Genomic DNA, 24,712 nt, shown 5'->3' on the forward strand with positions numbered 1-24,712 from the left:
CTCTCATCTAGAGAAACGAGCTGTGGTGCCATTAAACCCTCAAGCTATAGAATTAATATTGCCAATATACATTTTGTTACTGAAGACAGTTTTGGTCATGTGTTATAATCATTTCTCTTTTGGCTTTTTGAATAATTTGCTTGGACAATGACTGTAGTTTCTGTACCACATTTCCAGATTGTTCTGTGTCCCTGAGAAACAATCTCTGTTCTACTCCTCTGTCCATTTTAGTTTTTGCCTGAGAGTGACCCCTTCACCTGCTGTTATTTTTCACTCATATAGTTCAAGGTAAATATGTGTACTTACGTACACTCTTGGCCTTGAGTTTTCTGTTAGCCTAGCCTTTTCTCTTCTCCCTTTCTGATAAGTCATCAAATCTATTTAGACTTTTTTCTTACACTGCCCAAGTAGTATAGTTAGCTACTGAGGTCTTAAAAGGACCTTGTTCTAAGGCAGTTTGACAGTTAGAAACCACATGTAGTGTTTTCTGTATCCAGGTCAGAAAATAGGGCATTAGCTGTCCATCAGTGTGTTCCAATTATTGATAGATAAGTTGAAACTTCAGGAATGTGAAGACTGAAAAAAGGTTGAGAATAATGGAGTTTGAGAAGTCAAAGATTATTAGTAATCTTTCTGGAAGGTCACTTTCAAAAATAAAGCCTTTTTTTCTGATTATAAAATTTATAATCTGATATCTGTAAGTGATTATTAACTGATGTTACTTAGACCTGACAATTATTTGATAGCGTCCACACATTTTATAATCCTTTACTTATAATGGGTTTTCACATGGCCTCATTTGATCCTTGTGACAACTTTGTGATGCAGTCTTTATTTTACAGATGATGAAACTGAGGGTCAAAGAGATTAACCAAAAGTCACATGCCTCTGTTGCTGGAAGTAATCAATAAACAGTCTGTAATAGGAATAGAAAAGAGTTTTTTTTAATTTAATTTATTTATGCCTGTGCTGGGTCTTCATCGCTTTGTGTGGGCTCTCTCTAGTTGCGGCGTGTGGGGGCTGTTCTTCGTGGCGCGCGGGCGTCTCACTGTGGCGGCTCCTCTTGTTGCAGAGCTCAGGCAGCCCTCAGTAGTGGCAGCACTCAGGCTTGGTAGTTGTGGCTCGAGGGTTCTAGGGTACACGCTCCCTAGTTGTGGTGCACAAGCTTAGTTGCAGTGCGCCACGTGGTATCTTTTGGACCAGGGATCGAACCTGTGTTCTCTGCATTAGCAGGTGGATTCTTAGCTACTGAGCCACCAGGGAAGTTCAGAAAGGAGTTTTGTTCAAGCCAAGCTGAGGATCATAGCTTAGGAGACAGCCTCTCATAAAGTTTTGAAGGGCTAGTCTGAAGAAGCATGGTTTTTAGCACAGTTTTATATGTCAGAACAAAGAGCATCAAATGTGACAGGGGTTCATTCCTTCAAGGTTTCAAAAAAAACATTCGTGAGCATACACACAGTGAGTCAACATGGCCTTGACACCTGTGAAGGGATTGATCACTGAAGGAGTACTAGCATTGATGTTTTAGGGAAGAGGGGCATTTATCTCTGTCTTCAAAACAAACATTCTTTGCTTCTGGACAATGTATCCTTTTCTTTCACTGTTAAAACAAATTTAACACAATGTATGTTTAAGGGGCCACAAAACTGGCTATTCTAGTAGCATAAAGCTTAAGTTAAATAATGTATGAGCCAGGATGACTTCCCCATATCTCAATATGTAAAAGTTTCTTCCATCACCTCTAAGTAGGAAAGCAGGCCAAGAACTTGGGATTTAATATCAAAGTCCTGTGTTCTTTCACCTACCTGCTCTGCTTTCTAAGAGAACATCATTTAGTACTTTGCCCTTGTCAATGTATTTACAGATTCGTAGATTATGGTAGTTACAAATTGTGTGTTTCTGTATGTGTGTATGTACATGCATGCACATTAATAATACAGTTCTTCCTACTTCTGATTGCACTTTTTGGGACTTTTTTTTTTCTTCTAGTTTTCAAAGATAGTTCCCAGAAAGACCTACTGAATTTCACTGGTACTATTCCTGTGATATATCAGGGTAAGTATGGAAGTTGAGAAAATGTGGGAATTTTCTAAAAGAGCAATTTAATTAGAACTTGTATTCGTTTAGTTCCATAACATTCTCCAAGTACTTTTTAAAGAACATTTTAAAAAGCTGGTTGATTTTTAATTAAGTAATTATTTATTTTTAATTAATTAATTTTTTTGGCACACCACGTGGCTTGTGGGATCTTCATTCCCCTGACCAGGAATCAAATCCTGGCCCCCAGCAATGGAAGCCTGGAGTCCTAACCACTGGACTGGCAGGGAATTCCCTCACTTAAAATGTAAATGATCTATACTGAACCTTACTGGATATAGCAGAATGCTGTCCCAGAGAAGGAAGGCCTAGGTGTTAATATCAACGAATCCAATTCAGTTCAACGGATATTTATTTATTGAATGTCAGCTGTCTGTACACAAGTGATCTGGACAGACATAAACCTGTGCTTGTGAAGAGTTTACTCTGCTTTCCATAGCAAACTGCAGGGGTTACACCTTTTTTTCCCATTGCATGTTTTGTTCCCCTTCCTTTGCCTCTGTATGATGTAGCATTATCCCTATTCTATAGGTGAAACTGAATCCTGGTCATGTGGTTTATCTGAGCCCACATAGCTGGTTATCGGACTGGAACTTAGAACTCCAATAGAAAATTTTTAAAACACAGAGCCCATTAAAACTCAAAAAAAGCAACACATTTGCAACACAGATGACCTGACAGGTTAAAATAGTTAAGTACTGGCCTAAATAGAAAAAAAAAACAAAAACCACTAACTAATCACTAACTAAATCACTATTAATTCATAGTTCTTAGCAACCCCTGTGATTTCAAGGGTAGTTGCATATTGACAGAGGAACTTACGGATTTAAATGAATCATTGCTTGTTAAATCATGTAGGGAGATAACAAGAGGGCATAAAAGTTATCTTAAAATGTCACTCGCTGGCCCTCTGCATCTTCCTGGAGCTGTAGAGTCATTGATTCTGATGCTAGTAGTAATTCCAAGGTAGTAATGCAATACGTTTTCATTTTGTAGTACACCCTTTTTTTCCCTTTTGCTTTTGACTAGAATTATATCAACTCCTTGTGATGCACACTAGTTATTTCTAAGCTGATAGGAGGAGGTCAGAGTGTATTATCTTTCTCGTCTGTAAAGTGGGCCAATGGTAGAGCTTAACTCTAGAATTTTGAGGATTAAATGTGCTGCTCTTAAATAAAGCTCTTGGCTTTTACAGTTCCTGGCACACAGTAAGTGCCCAGTTAAATGTTGCCCATTATTATTTCTTGCCTTTGTTGCTCTCTTCTGGTTACTAGTTTTGTTAATGAAATAATACATACTGGGCTTCCTTGGTAGCTCAGTGGTCAAGAATCCGTCTGCCAGTGCAGGAGACACGGGTTTGTTGCCTCATCAGGGAAGATCCCACATGCTGCCCTACAACTGTTGAGCCTGTGCTGTAGAGCCTGGGAACTACTGAGCCCATGTGCCACAACTATTGAAGACCAAGTGCTTTAGAGCCCGTGCTCTAAGAGAAGCGACCTCAATGAGAAGCCCGTGCACTGCAACCGTTCACAGCAATTAGAGAAAAGCTGCGCAGCAAGAAAGACCCAGCACAGCCAAAAATAAATAAATAAAAAATTTTAAAATAGAGGCCAAGTCTTATCAAATTAAATTTTTAAAAATACATGTTTATGCTAAAAAAATTCAAACAGTTGAGAAAAGATGAGGTTAAGCTTATATCTAACCTCCCATTACCCAGTCCTAATCTGCAGGTGAATCTTCTGTTGATATTTCCTAATATATACCTGCAGAAATTTTTTGGATTATTTCTTATCCCTCCAGATTGTGTCAAGGTTGTGATACACTTTTTCTTCATTCACCCATTCTTTAGAGATGTGTATCATACCCATCTGAACTTTATTTACAGCTAATTCAAATTATTTTCTTAAGATATAATTACTTTTAATCCAACGACTTTACCAGGAGTTCTGAATCTTCGGTAATGAATTACTGAAGGTAAATGGGCAGGCTAGGAGGCAGGGCATTTGCTGACAAAAAGGAATGAGAAAGAAGGAAGAAGGGCAGAGAGAATACCAGTAGTGAAAGCTTACAAGTTCAATTCAGTTCAGTTGCTAAGTCATGTCCGACTCTGCAACCCCATGGACTACAGCACGCCAGGCTTCCCTGTCCATCACCAACTCCCAGAGTGTACTCAAACTCATGTCCATTGAGTCGGTGATGCCATCCAGCCATCTCATCCCCTGTCATCCCCTTCTCCTCCCACCTTCAATCTTTCCCAGCATCAGGGTCTTTTCAAATGAGTCAGCTTTTCGCATCAGGTGGCCAAAGTATTGGAGGTTCAGCTTCAGCATCAGTCCTTCCAATGAATATTCAGGACTGATTTCCTTTAGGATGGACTGGTTGGATCTCCTTGCAGACCAAGGGACTCTTGAGAGTCTTCTCCAACACCATAGTTCAAAAGCATCAATTCTTCAGTGATCAGCTTTCTTTATAGTACAACTCTCACATCCATACATGACTACTGGAAAAACCGTAACTTTGACTAGACGGACCTTTGTTGGCAAAGTAATGTCTCTGCTTTTTAATATGCTATCTAGGTTGGTCATAACTTTTCTTCCAAGGAGCAAGTGTCTTAATTTCGTGGCTGCAGTCAACCATCTGCAGTGATTTTGGAGCCCTAAATAATAAAGTCTGTCACTGTTTCCACTGTTTCCCCATCTATTTGCCGTGAAGTGACGGGACCAGATGCCATGGGAATCAGGCTCACACGTGCTTTGTCATGAGTGTGATATTAAAACGCATAAATACTGCTGGGGAGGGGCATTGATGGAGGCAGCAGAACCTTGATCAACCAGGAAGTTTCCTTTTCTTTAAAGGGTAGCGATTAACATTAGAAAACGGCTCCATTGAGATTGGGACTACCACTCCAAAACAAAAAAATTGCATGGCCTAAAGAGTGGCTTGTAAATGTTTGATTGTGATCCACAATAAGAAATACTTTTATATGCATAGTTATATATGTATATAACTAAAATTCCATACTACCTGCCATTGTATTTTTCTCTTTGATTCCATTTAAAAATTTTATTGTTTGCAGTCCACTAAATTAATTTCACGAGCTATTGATTGTGACCAGCCTTTGAAAAACACTGGTCTAGAGTATATAATGTTAGAGTGAATTCTGGAGGAATGTGATGATGTGTCTCAGTACTCGTCAGTCATTTTGTGGTGCTGTGATCACATGACTTTATAATCATAAAGTTAAGTTTGGACCAACAGCTGTGTCTGTTCCCATACTGTAAGTACTTAGGTGCTGTGTATGGTGTCTGGTGTAACTAGACTTCTTGTGGCGATTATTTTGCAGTATATAGAAATATTGAATCATTATGTTGTATACCTGAAACAAATGTGTTATATGTCAGTTATACCCAAATAAAAACAAAATTTTAAAATACTTCAATAAAGTTAGAAGAGGAATATGGTTCTGAGAACTGCAGATATAAAATAGTAAAAATCATACCAGGACATTTCTATTATGTACTGACTTTCAGTCCTTTAGAGTTACATGGGAAGCTTTTAAAAAATGTTGTCCAGACCTGGTCCCATTGAATCATAAACTTGGGGGGCAAGGACTGGGTATTGGTATATTTCAGAGTTCCTAAAGAGTTCCTAATACACAGGCAGAGCTGAGTATCAATGTGCTTAGGGGAGAAGGAAGCAAAATGAAAAAAAAATAGAGGATTTCCTTAGTGAGAAAAGATTTCTTCAGTAGAGGAGACAACTTTTTATTTATACCTTGCTTATTTCCAAAATGGGTTTGAAGAAAATTTTAAAAATTGCCAAACCATCATGGTACTTACTGTCCTTCGCGTGTGGCTTGGTGGTAAAGAATCCTCCTGCCAATGCAGGAATTGCGGGTTTAATCTCTGGGTTGGGAGGATCTCCTGGAAAAGGAAATGGTAACCCACTTCAGTATTCTTACCTGGGATCCCATGGACAGAAAAGCCTGGCGGACTGTAGTCCACGTGGTCGCAGAGTCAAGCATGACTTAGCAATTGAGCACAACGTGGTACTTACCATGTCATGTACTATTCTAAGCATTTTATGTACCTTAGTTGGTTTTATCCATAACAGTCCTATGAAGTAGGAGCTTTTATTACTCTTTTTTGTATAGGAAGGAATTGAGGCACAGAGAAATTAAGTAACTTGCCTAAAATCCTATAATTAGTAATGTGTGGAACTAGGATTTGAACCTAGGCATTCTTGCTCCTGAGCAGCCGTGTTTGAAATACACTGAAAAACATATGCAGTAAGACTATGAAAGCAGGAACAAATATCGGGAGATCCAATGGAAGGGTTAAGGTAATTGATCAGATTTCTAGTTTAAGGTTAGTTTTTGCACTTGAGTTTAGCTTTGAGCTTCCTCTAAACCAAAGCAATCAGAGATTTTGGCTCTCACACCTGACGCGAAGAACCAACTCACTAGAAAAGACGATGATGCTGGCAGAGATTGAAGGCAGGAGAAGAAGGGGATGACAGAGGATAAGATGGTTGGATGACTCAACGGACATGAGTTTGAGTAAGCTCCGGGAGTTGGGGATGGACAGGGAAGCCTGGCGTCCTGCAGTCCATGGGGTTGCAAAGAGTCGGATACGACTGAATGACTGAACTGAACTGAAATGAGGCATGATGTACATGGTTATATAGCACGTTACATGGTACATGTACATGGAGGAGCTTTCACTTTGATTTCTATCTCGGTGCACTAAAATTTAAGAGCCACTGAACGAGGTGACTGTTAAGGTTATTTTCAGCTCTGAGTTCTGTGTATCTAACCCAGCTTGTATATTACAGTATCTTTAATTAATGAGCACCTTGAGGGCTAGTCTCAAATTCATCTTTCATTTGTTCATTCATTCATTCATTATTTATATAAGAAACTTTTATTGAGCATCCAATATGTTAGGCACTGTAGTAGGGAACATGGAAATGAATAATATATAATCGCCTCTAGACATTTATAGTGTTAAAGGGGAAATAGACTTGTAGACAAATAACTTGGGTGGAGCAAAGAATGTTACATAGAGAAAAAGTTGTATCCCATACTCCTAGTACAATAGGTCCTATAAATATTTACTGGATTGAATTGAATAAGCTGGCCATTGTCTTGATTAATTTTCCTCAAATGTTATGCTGGTCCTTTAATGGAAACATATTTCCGACGTGAATGTGGATGAATATAGGGAAATAGTCCTCAGTTTACATAAAGCCTTTACCTATATATTTGACTAGACTTGTGTCTTAAAATGCCACGTAGCTATACCGTAAATGTAACGTGTATGCTTTTCATTATTGTTTGAAGATGTGTTTGTTTTGTCTCAAATAGGTAATACATATAACATACCTATTCGTTTGTGGATTTTGGATTCTCACCCTTTTGCTCCCCCCATTTGCTTCTTAAAACCAACTGCAAATATGGGAATCTTAGTTGGAAAGCATGTGGATGCTCAAGGCAGAATATACTTGCCCTATCTCCAAAACTGGAGCCATGTAAGATCAATTTGGATTTTCTTTTGAAAATTTTTATTTTTCTGAATGTTTATCTTTGATACTGATGGTACAAATAAGTTACTGAATTTTCTTTCAGTGATATTCTTCTTATGGTCTTGAAAAATAATTTGAAATTGAACTCCCTGGGGGTCACCCAAGTCCCAGCACCCTGGTGACAGCAGCCTGCTTGAATCTGCTCTCTCCAAGTCTGGGAGCCAACCATTGTTTACTCCCTGTCTTTTTACAGTCGTTTGCTGTTTGATAAAGCATATGAAGAACTATTAGCAAATATTGAGGCATTATTTCCTAGTTCCTCCCTTGTAAAGATTCTTGTGTAATAGGTGTATTTATTTGTAGCTTTGCCTGTTTTTAACCTTTATATAAATTTAATCATATTGTGTATAATCTTCTATTACATGCCTTGTTTTCACTGAGTGTTAAGTTTTAAAAATTCACCCCGATGATTCATGAAACTAGTTTATATCTTTTATAAGCCCTCACAAGGACTTCCCTGGAGTCCGGTGGGTAAGACTCCAAGCTTCCACTGCAGGGAGCACAGTTTCAGGGCACTAATCATGCGTGCCATGGGACACGGCCAAATAAATAGATAAATCAAAGTAAAAAAATAAAAAAATATGGCCTAGGTTTAAAACACAAAACAAAAAGAAACCCTCAGATTACGCATTCTACATATTTCATCTATCATTATATTGAACATTTTTCCATATTAGACAGTATTTTCAAAACACATGGTTTTTAAATGGTTGCCTGATGATCCAGCATTAGGATATTGCATGATATATTTGTAGATTGCTTTGTTAGAAGTTTAATGATGAGCATCCTTAAATATAAATATTTGTAAATATAAAATGTTTGTATATCTTATAAATCTTTAATAATTTGCTAATGATAAATCTCTAGGAATGGAATTATTGGATCAAAGTTTTAAAATGTTTTGAAGGCTATTCTTATATTTTCCTAAATTGGCTTCCAAGAAGTAGACACAATCTGTGATTCTGCCATTTATAGAAATCGGCGAAGGAGGGTATCTGGTTTATAGCACCCTTGCTCTAAAGGGTGCTGTAAAAGAAGGCATTATCTTTAAAACAAAACAAGCTTTGGCTTATCCCTGTGGTTCATTTATTATTATTACTATTTTTTATGGATATAGAATATGCTCTCAGTTTTGTAAGTAAAACTTTTATGAAAAGAATTTATAATATATTTGTATATACTGAGAAAGTTGTAGGACAGGGATATCAGAGAGGAGTGAGGTTGAAGTATAGGGTGGTGTTAGAATTATCATTTCTTATTTTGTATACGTACTGTAAAAGCGTGTGCAACTGTGGATGCATTTCACTTTGTTTTATGGTTTTCTGTATTTTTCATATAAAGAAAACTTCTAAAAAGAAGGAAGAAAAAGACTAAGAAAAGGAAAAGATTCACACCAAATTGTCAGTAGTGGAGTTTAGATGGGGAGTTTACTTGATGAACTTGTAGATTATTTGTGTTGCTTGGTGATTTAAATAATAAAATTACCAGTTAAATGTGATGAATTCAGTTCAGTTCAGTCGCTCAGTTGTGTCTGCCCCTTTGCAACCCCATGGACTGCAGCATGCCAGGCTTCCCTGTCTATCACCAACTCCTGGAGCTTGCTCACACTCATGTCCCTTGAGTCGGTGATGCCATCCAAACCATCTTATCCTCTATCGGCCCCTTCTCCTCCTGCCTTCAGTCTTTCCCAGCATCAGGGTCTTTTCCAATGAGTCAGTTCTTTGCATCAGGTGGCCAAAGTATTGGAGTTCCAGCTTCAACATCAGTCCTTCCAATGAATATTCAGGACTGATTTCCTTTAGGATGGACTTGGATCTCCTTGCAGTCCAAGTGACTTTCAAGAGTCTTCTCCAACACCACAGTTCAAAAGCATCAATTCTTGGCACTCAGCTTTCTTTATGGTCCAACTCTCACATCCATACATGGCTACTGGAAAAACCATAGCCTTGACTAGATGGACCTTTGTTGGCAAAGTAATGTCTCTGCTTTTTAATATGCTGTCTAGGTTGGTCATAGCTTTTCTTCCAAGCAGCAAGCGTCTTTTAATTTCTTGGCTGCAATCACCATCTGGAGTGATTTTGGAGCCCCCCAAAATAAAGTCTCTCACTGTTTCCATTGTTTCCCCATCTATTTGCCATGAAGTGATGGGACCAGATGCCATGATATTAGTTTTCTGAATGTTGAGTTTTAGGCCAGCTTTTTCTCTCTTCTCTTTTACATTCATCAAGAGGCTCTTTAGTTCTTCTTCCCTTTCTGCCATAAGGGTGGTGTCATCTGCGTATCGGAGGTTATTGATATTTCTCCCGGTAATCTTGGTTCCAGATTCTGCTTCATCCAGCCTGGCATTTCTCATGATGTACTCTGCATATAAGTTAAATAAGCAGGGTGACAATATACAGCCTTGATTTGGAACCAGTCTGTTTTTCCATGTTCTGTTCTAACTTGCTTCTTGACCTGCATACAGACTTCTCTGGAGGTAGGTAAGATGGTCTGGTATTCCCATCTCTTTAAGAATTTTTCAGTTTGTTTTGATCCACACAATCAAAGGTTTTGGCCTAGTCAATAAAGCAGAAATAGATGTTTTCCCAGAACTCTCTTGCTTTTTTGATGATCCAACGGATGTTGGCAATCTGATCCCTGGTTCCTCTGCCTTTTCTAAATCCAGCTTGAATGTCTGGAAGTTCTCGTTTTATGTACTGTTGAAGCCTGGCTTGGAGAATTTTGAACATTACTTTGCTAGTGTGTGAGATGAGTGCAGTTATGGGGTAGTTTGAGCATTCTCTGGCATTGCCTTTCTTTGGGATTAGAATGAAAACTGACCTTTTCCAGTCCTGTGGCCACTGCTGAGTTTTCCAAATTTCTGGCATATTGAGTGCAGTACTTTCACAGCATCATCTTTTAGGATTTGAAATAGCTCAACTGGAATTGCATCACCTCCACTAGCTTTGTTCGTAGTGATGCTTCCTAAGGCCCATTTGACTTTGCATTCCAGGTTGTCTGGCTGGCTCTAGGTGAGTGATCACACCATCGTGGTATTGTGGGTCATGAAGATCTTTTTGTACAGTTCTGTGTATTCTTGCCCCCTCTTTTTAATATCTTCTGCTTCTGTTAGGTCCATACCATTTCTGTCCTTTATTGTGCCCATCTTTGCATGAAATATTCTCTTGTTATCTCTCATTTTCTTGAAGAGATAGTCTTTCTTATGTCTAGTTTTTCCCATTCTATTTTTTTCCTTTATTTCTTTGCATTGATCATTGAGGAAGGCTTTCTTATCTCTTCTTGCTATTCTTTGGAACTCTGAATTCAGATGCTTGTATCTTTCCTTTGCCTTTGGCTTCTCTTCTTGCTATTCTTTGGAACTCTGAATTCAGATGCTTGTATCTTTCCTTTGCCTTTGGCTTCTCTTCTTGCTATTCTTTGGAACTCTGAATTCAGATGCTTGTATCTTTCCTTTGCCTTTGGCTTCTCTTCTTGCTATTCTTTGGAACTCTGAATTCAGATGCTTATATCCTTCCTTTGCCTTTTGCTTCTCTTCTTTTCTCAGCTAGTTGTAAGGCCTCCTCAGAGAACCATTTTGCCTTTTGTGTTTCTTTTTCTTGGGGATGGTCTTGATAATTGCCTCCTGTGCAGTGTCATGAACCTCCATCCATAGTTCTTCAGGCACTCTGTCTATTAGATCTAATTCCTTGAATCTATTTGTCACGTCTACTGTATAATCGTAAGGGATTTGATTGAGGTCATACCTGAATGGTCTAGTGGTTTTCCCTAGGGCATGATAAAAATTTGTTAGTTGGAAGAACAAAATTGATGTCTTAACCTTAATGCTTAGTTTTTTGGTTACTTGAGAAATTGGAATCTTATCATGTATTTATTTATCATGTATGTTTCTTCATTTTTGAATTGCCTATCTCCTTCATCCATTTTTACTCTTTTAAACAAAAAACTTTTTTTTTTTTTACATCTGTGCCCTGTTGTGTGAACTTATCTTCCCTATTTCATCTTTCTGGTTTACTTTGGCATCTCTTCTCATAGTTTGTTTAATAAATACTCAGAGGTAGTTCTAAAATCTAGTCAAGGTTGTGCTTGGTTTCAGTTCAGACAGTGTTAATTTCACTTTACTCTTCTGAACCTCTTTATTATAAGCCAAAACTAGTCTTACATTATTTAAATGGCCCTATTTAGAAGAGTTACATTTAGGGGGAATGGAGGGATAAATTAGGGGTTTGGGATGAACAGATACACACTACTATATATAAAATACATAGAGACTTCCCTGGTGGTCCAGTGGTTAAGACTCTGCGCTTCCAATGCAGGGTCAGGGAATTAAGATCCTACATGTAGTGCTGTGTGGCCAAAAAATAAAAATAGGTTAAAAAGATCTACGGGATAGCACAGAGAACTATATTCAATATCCTTTTTTTAATGTTTATTTATTTATTCATTTTTGGCTGTGCCGGGTCTTCCTTAATACAGCGGTACTCTCTAGCTGCAGGGCCCGAGCTTCTCGTTGCGGCGCCTTCTCCTGGTGCGCACGCAGCACAGGCGCGAGAGCGCACGGACTTCGGTAGTTGTGTCAGGTGGCTAGTACTTGCAGCTCCCGGGCCTCTAGAGCACAGGCTTAATAGTTGTAACGCATGTGCTCAGTTGCTCCATGGCATGTGGGGTGTTAGCAGATCAGGGCTCGAATCTGTGTCTCCTGCATCGGCAGGCACATTCTTTACCACTGAGCCACCAGGAAAGCCCTATATTTCAATATCTTGTAATAAGCTATAATGAAAGGCATCTGGAAGAGACTAGATAGATAGATATACTTATGTCTATAATCTATCTGTATATCTATATCTGATTCACTCTGCTGTATACCTGAAACTAACACCACATTGTAAATCAGCTATATTTCACTTCAAAAAAGTATGAGTTATGATTTAGAAAGTACTGCATTAAGTCCCACATGCAGTTTAAATTGTATAGTATTAATATGATTGTATAGTGTTTTGGAGCTAGAAGGAATCTGGAGGTCACTTAGGCTAAGGATTGCAGACATTTTCCCCAAGAGAATCAGTGTGCAGTAGTAGGCCTACGGAATTTTGTTTGAACAGCAAAGAGGTTTTGTTTTGCTTTGTTTTGTTATGTTCTTAATATAAATTTAAGTGACTGTACATGTACTCTTTCCAATTTGCCACAGTGACCATCTCCCCAAATTTTCTTACACTTGACAACTTCACATATTATATTATCTGCTTGGTCTTTAAAAGTATTTAAGTGTTTTTATTCTAATGGCTTCTTTGTCTTTATAAAGAGTGAAACTCAGATCGAAGAATTAAGCAATTTTTAAAATGAGCAAACCACTTTAGGTATTCCTTATAATAATAATAAACATATATTTTACACTCAAAACATAATTTGCATACATTAGCTCATTTGTTTCTCATATTTATTGGAATTTATTATTCACATTATATTACTAATAATACTGAAGCTCAGAGAGGTTAAGTGCATTTCATTAAGGTTGTTTTACCATTTCAAATAAGCAGTAATGGATTAGATAAGTATTTTATGAGCAGTAATTTTCTTATTTGATAGTGGCTGTATAGGACAGTGTTTTGTTTTTTCATTTGGGAAATATATGCTAAAGTATTTGGGGTGAAGGGGTGTTGTATCTTCAGTTTATTCTCAGTTGGTTCAGAAAATAGAGGAAAAGGCCCTGAGAAAGCACATGAGATAAAATGTTAAAATTTGAGCAATCTGAGTGGAGAACATATGAAAATTCTTTGTACTATTCTTTTGCCAGCTTTTCTGTAAATCTGCAGTTATTTAAAAATAAAAAAATTTTAGAAAGGCAGATAGACAAGACTGTTCCCACATACAGGTACTCTACTACTAAACACATTTATACTGTTGTTGCAATTTTTGGAGATGTTTTAACACTTCTCCCTGTATTTTTTAATTTAAAAGAATTAAGTTTTCCAGTTAAAAGTACTATGTAATTTTTGTATGGGTTTGTATGGGTTTTCAAAAAATGAGAGCATTAATATTCTTTCAGTTAACTCTAACAATGTATAGATTAATAAGGTAGTATTCCTTAGCAAAATTTCTGCATAACTTTTCCCTTTGTGTATTCTGTAGCCTAAATCTGTCATTGTTGGATTAATTAAAGAAATGATTGCCAAATTTCAAGACGAACTTCCCCTGTGTTCTCTTTCATCATCTGACGAGGCACGGCAGGTAGACTTGCTAGCCTATATTGCAAAAATCACTGAAGGTTTGTATTTCTGTTAATAATAGCGTTATGAGTTTACAGTTTCTCACTAATATCCTTTATTCTCTGCTATTTGATTTCTGTAAATAAATACATACTTGTGTATATACATAATTGTGTTGGATCAAAAAATTCCTATATATTTAATCATAAGGTTTACCATATAGTTCCAATGAATATGGCTTCTTAAAATGTAAAAGATTACTTTTATTCTGACAGATAAAATAGTTTGTTTTGTTCAAAACCACTTGATATATATTAATGATCCCAAACCTTTTTCATTATATGTGTACGTAGCTTTTTGCCTCGTTCAGTATATTGGACCAGAGAATCTGTGATTCTCATTGTTTTTCATTGAAGACAAAGGAAAATAACCATGCTTGCAACAATTTAGTAAGTTTTAAACATTTTTTTGCATTGTAGACTAGAGCAGGAAGAGTCACAATGTTTTTCAAAATTAGGAAATCTTATTTTTTTCAAGCTTAGAAAGACCTTTTCTTTTTAAAGTGGTAGCCTCTGCGTAAAGTATTTTATATGAGATTCCTGTCTTCCTTGCGTTTCATTTGTTCAAAAATATTTTTGAATGCCTGTATGGAATGCCTAGTACCATCTTTTCTGTCCAAGTTATTAAAGTTTGGGTTTTTTTTAAATGCTAAAAAGACTTTTGATATTATTTTTAAATTATGATAATCTGCTTTTCTTTTTAGGTGTCTCAGATATAAATTCAAAGAACTGGGCAAATCGTGAGAATAAAACAGTCAATAAAATTACCGTGGTTGGAGGTGGAGAACTGGGAATTGCCTGCACATTAGCAATTTCAGCCAAAGTACGTAAGCATAGTGGTTATAAATACACGTCATATTGCTACACTTTTAGGCAGTTTCTGTTTTAACACACAAGAAATAATAGCTTCATTTTGTCATGTGGGAAAACCTCATTTTGCCTTAAAATATATTTAGTAAGTTGACAAAAAAACAGCTGAAAGCTCTCATTAGTAATGTTGTTTCATAATTAGTAGTTAGACGTGGACTAGGCTTTGAAAACCTGATTTGAACAATGGGCTCATCATCCTAATCCAAGGGAACCTCAGGTTGACACTCATCTGACTTAGTCACAAATGCTTTTGTGTTTTCTGAGTCATGCTGCTTTAATTAAACTCTATTTAATATAATACTTAATTTAGCTCTTTCCAACGTTAACATTTTCTTAAATTGCCTTTTCTTGAAAGTGTAATTACTCCACTTTCTTTTAGGATCATAGTTCCTGATTTGATATTTTACAGTGGTCTGAAATTTGTCTATTTTTTCATCAATCCTTTTTTACTGGATCTTTTCTATATAAATTATGTTTAGAAAGGCTTAAATCTCCCTCCAGGGAAGTTGAAAAGACCCTCCCCAGCCCAGTATCCCCAGTGTCGTGGTAATAGCATGTCTGTGGCATTTGAGCAATGTAGCCCAAAATAGACTGGCTCTCCCTTGATATATTTGTTTGGTAGCTGGTATTTGAGTTTCTGTTCTATTAAAATTTGATTGATTGACATGTAAATTCGTCTCTTTCTATTTAAGATTCACTTATGTCTTGGAGGTAGGTTCTACTTAAGCAAAGAGTGAAATTGTATCCAGGGCGCTAGAAGATTTTAAAAGCTGACTATTCAGGACAATATATGCTAACTTGTAGCACATTATAGTTTCATTTCCTCCATCCTCCATTTGAATGCACTCCTCTTCTTAATTGGAATTTGAAATGTTTGCAGATCTTTTGTTACTAAATAGAGTATTTCTATAAACATTGCCTTAGAAGTTGCTTATTTTCTTGTCTGAATTTTCTTTTAGGTGTACAGAATCTCAGAAGTAGTACTGTGAATCAGAGGGCATGAATAGTTCTTATGGCACTTACTATATATTGCTAGATTGCTCTTCAGACAGGCAGAAGTAATTTATGCTGCTAATAACAATGTACACATCAACCTCATTTTGGTATCCCTAACAGTACTGAGTTTTATCGATTTTACTTGCTTTTGCTAAGTGTCGGAAAAGGCAGTGGCACCCTACTCCAGTACTCTTGCCTGGAAAATCCCATGGACAAAGGAGCCTGGTGGGCTGCAGTCCATGGGGTCTCTAAGAGTCGGACACGATTAAGCGACTTCACTTTCACGCATTGGAGAAGGAAATGGCAACCCACTCCAGTGTTCTTGCCTGGAGAATCCCAGGGACGGGGGAGCCTGGTGGGCTGCCGTCTATGGGGTCGCACAGAGTTGGACATGACTGAGGCGAGTTAGCAGCAGCAACAACAATACTGAGTTGAGTACTGTTTTATTGATTTTATTTGCATTTGGTAAGTGTTTAAGAGTTATCGATTTTATTTGCATTTGGTAAGTGTAGTAAGTGGGCTTCTCTGGTAGCTCAGCTGATAAAGAATCCTCCTGCAATGCAGGAGACCCTGGTTTGATTCCTGGGTCAGGAAGATCCCCTGGAGAAGGGATAGGCTACCCTATTCTTGGGCTTACCTGGTGGCTCAGATGGTAAAGAATCCACCTGCAATGAGAGAGACCTGGGTCCGATCCCTGGGTGGGGAAGATCCCTGGAGGAGGGCATGGCAACCCACTCTAGTATTCTTGCCTGGAGAATCCCCATGGACAGAGGAGCCTGGCAGGCTGAAGTCCATGGGATTGCAAAGAACTGGACATGACTGAGCGACTCAGGACAGCACAGCACAGCACAAGAAGGCCCCTTAAAGTCATATTAAATGGTTAGAAGTCTCACTGTCAGTATTTGTCTGTGAACTGTCTAGATGGAAAGTTTTTTTCTGTTTTTCCTTTTAAACATTAGTATTCTGAGGAATTCCCTGGCATGCCAGTGGTTAAGACTCTGCACTTCCAATGCAGAGGTACGAGTTTGATCCTTGGTTGGGGAACAAAGATCCCACATGCCCATGCAGCCCAAAAAAAGCAAAACAAAAAGAAAAAAAGTTAATATTTTGATACGAGGTACAGTATTCAAATAGTGCAACAATATTCCACTAGTGCAGTAGTAGTCATAATAATGGCAGTCGTTGTAATGATGGTCACAGCAATAACTCACCTTTACTAAATGTTTGCTAGGTACCAGGCACTCATCTAAACACTTGATTCATTTTTGCAACAACCTTATGGCTTAGGTACTGTCATTACTGTTGTTTGACAAGTGGAGAAACCAGGGCATAGGGAGGTTACCCAATTTGCCCCAAATCATACTGTTAATAAAAGGAGCCAGGGTTTGAGGCTGGCATTCTGTTTATGGATCCTGTATTCTAGATCCTTACTACCCAATGTGTGGCATTGGCATCATCTGAGATCTTATTAGAAATGCCTAATCTCAGGCCCTATTCCAGATCTGCAGTTTAAAAGTGTCCCTCATGATCAGTGTGCTTCACTGATGTATTAAATGATGACCTCTTTCTTAAAGGTTGAGAAGCTCTAAGTTAGGAGAGATGCCCAGGTCCTTTACTTTTTGGAAAAAGGACTCTCACAAAGGTAAATTGACTCTCAGGAGTTTCTGTGCCGTCATGAACAGTTAACCCACCATGGCACCCAGGGAGCTGTCTACTGCATGTGGAGTATTTTCCATGAGATCTCTGGGAGAGAAAACTGCATGATAATTGGTTCTGTTTTAGCTCTATGTCTATTATCTTTTTTGTTTTCTTTAGAGAAACTTGGCATTAATGTTGACTTTCATGCTAGAAATGACCAAATGGTGCTAAAATAACCAAATGCTAAATGACCAATGGTGCTAAAATAGACCAAAAAAATCACTCTAGATTCTTTAGAATGGGAAGTTATGAAAACAAACTCAAAAACAACAGCAAATATATTGAGTGTACTGTGTCATTTTTATTACTCATTATCCCATCAAAGGAAACCTGCAATTTGAGACTTTCTATTTAAACCCTTTTCAGTTCAATTCAGTTCAGTCGCTCAGTCGTGTCTGACTCTTTGCGACCCCATGAATTGCAGCACACCAGGCCTCCCTGTCCATCACCAACTCCCGGAGTTCACCCAGACTCACGTCCATCGAGTCAGTGATGCCATCCAGCCACCTCATCCTCTGTCATCCCCTTCTCCTCCTGCCCCCAATCCCTCCCAGCATCAGAGTCTTTTCCAATGAGTCAGCTCTTCGCATGAGGTGGCCAGAGTACTGGAGTTTCAGCTTCAGCATCATTCCTTCCAAAGAAATCCCAGGGCTGATCTCCTTCAGAACACAGTTTTTAGTTAAGCCAAAGGATCACATCATTCAGGTGCATGATACTGCTTTCCTGCTTGCGTATCCCTTTCATTGCTGCTGTGTTGCTTCCTTCATAAGAGAGTACGTAAGGCCTATGTGTGTTCTTTGGGCTTCCCAGGTGGTGCAGTGGCAAGGAATCCGCCTGCCAATGTGGGAGATGCAATAGCTGAAGGTCGGGAAGATCCCCTAGAATAGGAAATGGCAACTTGTTCCAGTATTCTTACCTCAAAAATTCCATGGACTGAGAAGCCTGGTGGGCTACAGTCCATGGCATCACAAAGAGTTGGACACAACTGAGGACCTGAGCAGACACACACACACACACACACACACACACACACACACACACACACTCTTTAGCTGTCATCTCTGAATAAATTTCAACTGAGTAACTGAGCATGTTCAGTGTAATACTGTTCTTTTTCTTTTTGCACTGTCCAGGGCATTGCAGACAAACTGGTCCTTTTAGACTTCTCAGAAGGGACTAAAGGAGGGATGATGGACCTTGACATCTTCAACCTGCCTAATGTGGAGATCAGCAAAGGTCTGGCTATTCTGCTTCAAAGATTTGTGCCTTGTTCGCCTCTGTATTTGAGTCAGTTTTTCTGTACGTTATTTTAGGGCAGTTTCAGGTTCAGGGTGCTGTTGGACAGAAGGTACAGAGGTTTTTTTCTGTGTACCTCCTGCCTTGTACATGCATAGGCTCTGCATTGTCAACATCCCCTACTTGAGTAGTACAATTGACAGAGCTCCGTGGACACATGATTATCATCTAAAGTCCATAGTTTACATTAGGATTCACTCTTCTCTGTGTATTCTATAAATGTGGACAAATCAAACATGTATTTACCATTATAGTATCAACCAGTATTTCACTGCCCTAAAAAGTCTCTGTGTTCTGCCTGGAGTCCTAGAATTTTAATGCTGAAGGCATCTTGAAGATCACTTAGTCCAAGTCCCTCAGTTTACATATTGGGGAAACTAAGATTCATATAAATTAAGGGACTTACCTTAAGTCATAGAGAGATTACAACTAATGATGTTAATAAGAGATGAGCAGATAACATTTGTATTGGTTGGAAAGATTTATTCTTGGTATCTGACTCACACCTTAGTATTAATTATTTTCTCTAAATGCTTCCTTTTTCATAATACATTGGTTAACAACACTGTTTTTAGAGTTAGACAGATTAGGCTTTGCATACTAGTTTTGCCATTTGCCAGATTATATAACCTCTCAAAGTTCAATCTTATTATCTGTAAAATGGGAATTAATATATACCTCTTGGTATATAATGAAGTGCTGTATATAGCAACTCCTTACTTGGTGGCAAGCACCAAACCCTATGTATATTACATACATTGTTAAACAGATGCAAATCTTTTGAATTAAAAAATTTTTTTAAAAATTGAATTCACATTGATTTCACTAAAAATATATTGTTAAAGTGAATTTTAACAGGAACAAAAAGAGAATTTATATCATTAACAAATGAAATTTAAAATGTTAAAAAGTAATTTTTATTTCTTCTTTTTAACTCAAAAGATTTGCATCTATTTAACAATGTATGTAATATATTAGTATAGACACATATATATGTAGGTGAATATAAATATGATTGGGGATTAAAATTACTTTATTATCAGGGATACATCATCAAAAAAACTGGAAGACCATTGAAGTAGAGAATGTTTAGTCTCAGAAACCAGGTTATAGCTATGGTCAGTCAGGTTGTAATATGTTATAGTTGCTTAGCTTTCCTTTGCCTTTCCTTACGCAGGTCTCCAGTATTCTTAACCATATTTTCCAAGTGAAATAATGAGACATATGATTTCACACGCCTGAATGTACTAAGAACCACAGTGGATCAGAAAAGTTGAAATTGTACCTATAGGTTATAAACATTGGATATAGTAGTTGTGGCAAGTCTCTTGATCCCTGTAGGATACAATGCATTTATTTTCCTTCTCTGGAAAGAGTACAATAGTTGCCTTAATGATCCTTTTGTAGGATCCTTTGGGGAGCTGAGTATTCTCTTGTGCCTGTCCTTTCTAGGTGCTGAAGTTCTTAAGGGACCTCTTAACCCTTCCAAATCTCTCCAGGAGAGACTGCTTAGTACATGGACCCTAGAGGTTATGGGGCCATTTAGGACCTGAGGAAATTGTTTCTTCCTGTGTGTCTCATTAACCATCAGTAACAATTGTTTCAGATAATTGAAAGACTACAATCCTTGGAGTAGATATATAGTGTTTGGTGCTGGCCACCAAGTAAGGAGTTTTGAATGAATGAGTACTATTTTGGGGTAACTTTTATGTTCCCCTTGTTAATTTTGATTGCATAGTCCTGATAACAATTTAATTACTATTATATGAAGTGATTTAATGTTACTAACATCTCAGATATGGTCTATGATATGGAAAAGCACATTAATAATTATTGTAAGCTGCAGATGGTGATTGCAGCCATGAAATTAAAAGACGCTTACTCCTAGGAAGGAAAGTTATGACCAACCTAGATAGCATATTGAAAAGCAGAGACATTACTTTGTCAACAAAGGTCCGTCTAGTCAAGGCTATGGTTTTTCCAGTGGTCATGTATGGATGTGAGAGTTGGACTGTGAAGAAAGCTGAGCGCCGAAGAATTGATGCTTTTGAACTGTGGTGTTGAAGACTTGAGAGTCCCTTGGACTGCAAGGAGATCCAACCAGTCCATTCTAAAGGAGATCAGTCCTGGGTGTTCTTTGGAAGGACTGATGCTAAAGCTGAAACTCCAATACTTCGGCCACCTCATGTGAAGAGTTGATTCATTGGAAAAGACCCTGATGCTGGAAGGGATTGGGGGCAGGAGGAGAAGGGGATGACAGAGAATGAGATAGCTGGATGGCGTCACCGACTTGATGGACATGAGTTTGAGTGAACTCCGGGAGTTGGTGATGGACTGGGAGGCCTGGTGTGCTGCGATTCATGGGGTTGCAAAGAGTCGGACATGACTGAGAGACTGAACTGAACTGAACTGAAGATCATTTTGACATTTTACTAGTGCCCCATCATGACAGGCATTGATGATCATCCTAGAGTTGTACTTTGCTCCATTTGGATTTTTTAAAATAGCTGCTAAAATACTTTGGAGAAATATATACATATGTGTATATGATCCTGCAAATGTCCATACTATATATATGTAAACAAACAGTGTGTGCATAGACTAAATCTGGAGAAACACTGAGGGAACCGTTAAAAGAGTAGTTGCTTTAGGAGTCATATTGGGGAAACTGGTTCTGCACTTGATTTTGCACTTGATATTTTTATCCCTTTTTTTTCCTATTGTGCTAACATATATGTACATAAATTTACATTAGTGACGGTCAGCACTTTCACAGTGCTGTGCAGCCATCACCACCGTCTAGTTCCAGAACATTTTCCTACCCCCGAAGGAAACCCACCATCCCTTAAGCAGTCACTCCCCTTTTTCCCCTCTGCCCAAGGCCCTGGCAGTCACCGGCCTGTTCTGTGGACCTGCCTTTAATGGAAGTACATAGCACGTGGCCTTTGTGCCTGGCCTTCTTCACTTAGCGCAGTGTTTTGAGGGTTCGTCCACATTGTAGTGTGTATCAGTGCACCCCTCCTGTTTATGGCTGAATAATGTTCCGTGGTGTGGATATGCCACATTTTATTTATCTTTATCAGTTGCTATACATTTGGGTTGCATCTTTTTGGTCTTGTGAGTAGTCCTGCTATGAGCATGTATGTACAAGTATTTGTTTGAACACCTCTTTTCAGTTCCTTTAGGGATGTCCCCAGAAGTGGAATTGCCAGAACATATGGCAATTCTGTGTTTAAGTTATTGATGAATTTATATTATCATTTTGAAGATCATTGTTAACAGCACATAGAGATCTAAATACTTATATTTCTTGAGCAGCTTCTTAATAATACTCCATTGGATGAGTATCTTCTATTGGTAGACATTTAAGTTTTTTGTTTGTTTATTTTTTGGTGATTATAAATAATGCTACAGAGAACATTGTAATGTAAAAATCTCTATGTATTTCTCTACCCAGTAGGATAAACTAGAATTACTGGGTCAAAAGTTGTTTCTATTTATGTTAAGTAAAATTTTTCTTTAATTTTGGCTGTGCCTTGAGGCATTCAGGAAATTAGTTCCCAGACCAGGGATTCAGTGCTTACCCTCTGCAGTGGAAGCACAGAGTCCTAACCACTGGTCTACCAGGGAATTCATAAAAGGTGTTTTTTTAAATATATATTTTTGAGTTGTACTAATTTATACTCTCACCAGCAGTATAAGAAGGTTCCTGTTTCCTTCTTGCTGATTTCTTTTATATTAAACAGAGCTAATAGAATAATTATCCTATGATATTATTTTGATTATGTCATTTCCTGGCTGATGACACTATTATGTTGGTCTCTTATCCCTTAATAATAATTACAGATGCCATGTTTTTTCAGGGAATCAGCAATATATTCTAGCTAATTTACATGTATTCACATCCCATTACTGCTCTTACTTTATTTTATAGTTTGCTCAGATTGTGGCTTTAGTCACACAGTAAGCAGCTGAGCTGGCATTTCAAATGAGTTTGTTACCAATTTCTTATGATTCACTCCAGAAATAAATAGTCTCTGGATACATAAGCAAAATGTGTGTATGGGTATGTCTGTGCCTAGAGAAAAAAATGTTCAGTAGTTGAATATTCGGAGAAGGCAATGGTACCCCACTCCAGTACTCTTGCCTGGAAAATCCCATGGGTGGAGAAGCCTGGTAGGCTGCAGTCCATGGGGTCGCTAAGAGTCGGACACAACTGAGCGACTTCACTTTCACTTTTCACTTTCACGCATTGGAGAAGGAAATGGCAACCCACTCCAGTGTTCTTGCCTGGAGAATCCCAGGGACAGGGGAGCCTGGTGGGCTGCCGTCTCTGGGGTCGCACGGAGTTAGACACGACTGAAGTGACTTAGCAGTAGCAGTTGAATATTATAAGTTGTTGCTGACGACATAGGGAACAAAGTAAAATTTGCTCGATAGTCAGCGGGTTATAGGTTGATCTCTTGTGTGAGAATCACCCGTGTGGTTTTTAAACTTACAGAAGCCTGGTGTCCACCCCAGGCCTATGGAGAGAGTAAAAGGCTTTGAAGCAGGAAGCCTTTCTTGCATTTGGTACTGCTCTGTTTACTTCTGAGTCATCCTTGAGGGTGAGGGCATTTCCATCATTCGAAGTAGAGGAAGCTACAGGAGGAAAAGAAAAGAAAAGAAAAATCTTGGCAAGATCGGTTGGGGCCTGTCTTGGTTGTAGAGTCATAGTTCAACCGTTCACTGATATTTAATACTATGGACAAGTTCCCTCGTCCTTCCAGATATCAATTTCCTTCCATTTTATGAGAGTATAGGACTGAGTTTCAAAATATAGCATAATGTTTATCAGCACTCTGAAGCCAGATTGCCTGGGCTTGAATTCTGACTCTGCTATTTACTAGCTCTATAACTTTGAGCAAGTTAACTAAACTTCTCTATGCCTCAGACTCCTCACCTGTAAAATGGGGATGATATGGACCCCACAGTGTGTTGTGGATTATGTTAAGTGAGTACGTACATGTCAAGGTCTTAAAACAGTACCTGGCACATAGAAGTGGTATTGAAGTGTTAACTATATACCTTTCACTTCTAATGTCTTCCAGTACTGAGATTTAGACTCATCACCAGGTTTTTCGTATGAGCATTAGAACATAGGAATTAAGAATACTCATGAACAGACATAATTAAAATCTAGGACTTCAGTTTTTTGGATCTCTACCCCCACAATTGTGTCAGAATATCAACTGAAATTGGATAATGCATCTCACAGACACATAGCACATAGGTTCCCTTCTGCAACTTGTTTAGAAAAATGGCCTTAAGAGGCTTAATTAAGACTGTAAACCCTGGAATCTACTCATTGTCTCACTAGGATGCTAATAAAGATTTATACATGTTGACTGAACTGGTATCTCTCTATTACTTTATTATTTTTCTGCTGTTACTGATGCTGATAATTCTGGCCACTGTTTTGACATGCAGTTACTGCAAGACAATGCTTCCCTGGTGGCTCAGACAGTAAAGTGCTGCCTGCAATGTGGGAGACCTGGGTTTGATCCCTGGGTCGAGAAGATCCCCTGGAGAAGGAAATGGCAACCCACTCCAGTACACTTGCCTGGGAAACCCCATGGACAGAGGAGCCTGGTAGGCTACAGTCCATGGGGTCATAAAGAGTTGGACATGACTGAGCGACTTCAGTCTCAGTTTACTGCAAGACATTCTGTGTTGTAGAGAGTAATGCAGTTGTGAAATCGCTTAAGTGTGCTTAAGGGTCAGAGGCATGAATTTTGAACAGCTTTTTCTATGTCATAACAGTTGCCTATATGTAAGTCCCATTCAGTTCAGTTCAGTTCAGTTCAGTTGCTCAGTTGTGTCCAACTCTTTGCGACCCCATGAATTGGAGCACGCCAGGCCTCCTTGTCC

General features: G+C 38.4%; 1 protein-coding gene across 6 annotated transcripts in view; it reads left to right on the plus strand.

Moving 5' to 3' along the window:
- UEVLD (UEV and lactate/malate dehyrogenase domains) overlaps window positions 1–24,712 on the plus strand; it is a 66,756-nt gene that overhangs the window by 22,891 nt on the left and 19,153 nt on the right. For 4 of the 6 annotated variants that reach the window (XM_061406235.1, XM_061406234.1, XM_061406237.1 and 1 more), the window contains 5 exons: window positions 1,990–2,055; window positions 7,463–7,626; window positions 13,807–13,942; window positions 14,647–14,765; window positions 18,640–18,742. In XM_061406235.1, the coding sequence (XP_061262219.1) occupies window positions 1,990–2,055; window positions 7,463–7,626; window positions 13,807–13,942; window positions 14,647–14,765; window positions 18,640–18,742 (588 nt within the window). The remainder of the gene's footprint in view (window positions 1–1,989; window positions 2,056–7,462; window positions 7,627–13,806; window positions 13,943–14,646; window positions 14,766–18,639; window positions 18,743–24,712) is intronic. The other 2 variants (XM_061406238.1, XM_061406239.1) reach the window with 2 other exon arrangements.

This window comes from Bos javanicus, chromosome 29 (genome assembly GCF_032452875.1).
Source record: "Bos javanicus breed banteng chromosome 29, ARS-OSU_banteng_1.0, whole genome shotgun sequence".
NCBI lineage: Eukaryota > Metazoa > Chordata > Mammalia > Artiodactyla > Bovidae > Bos > Bos javanicus.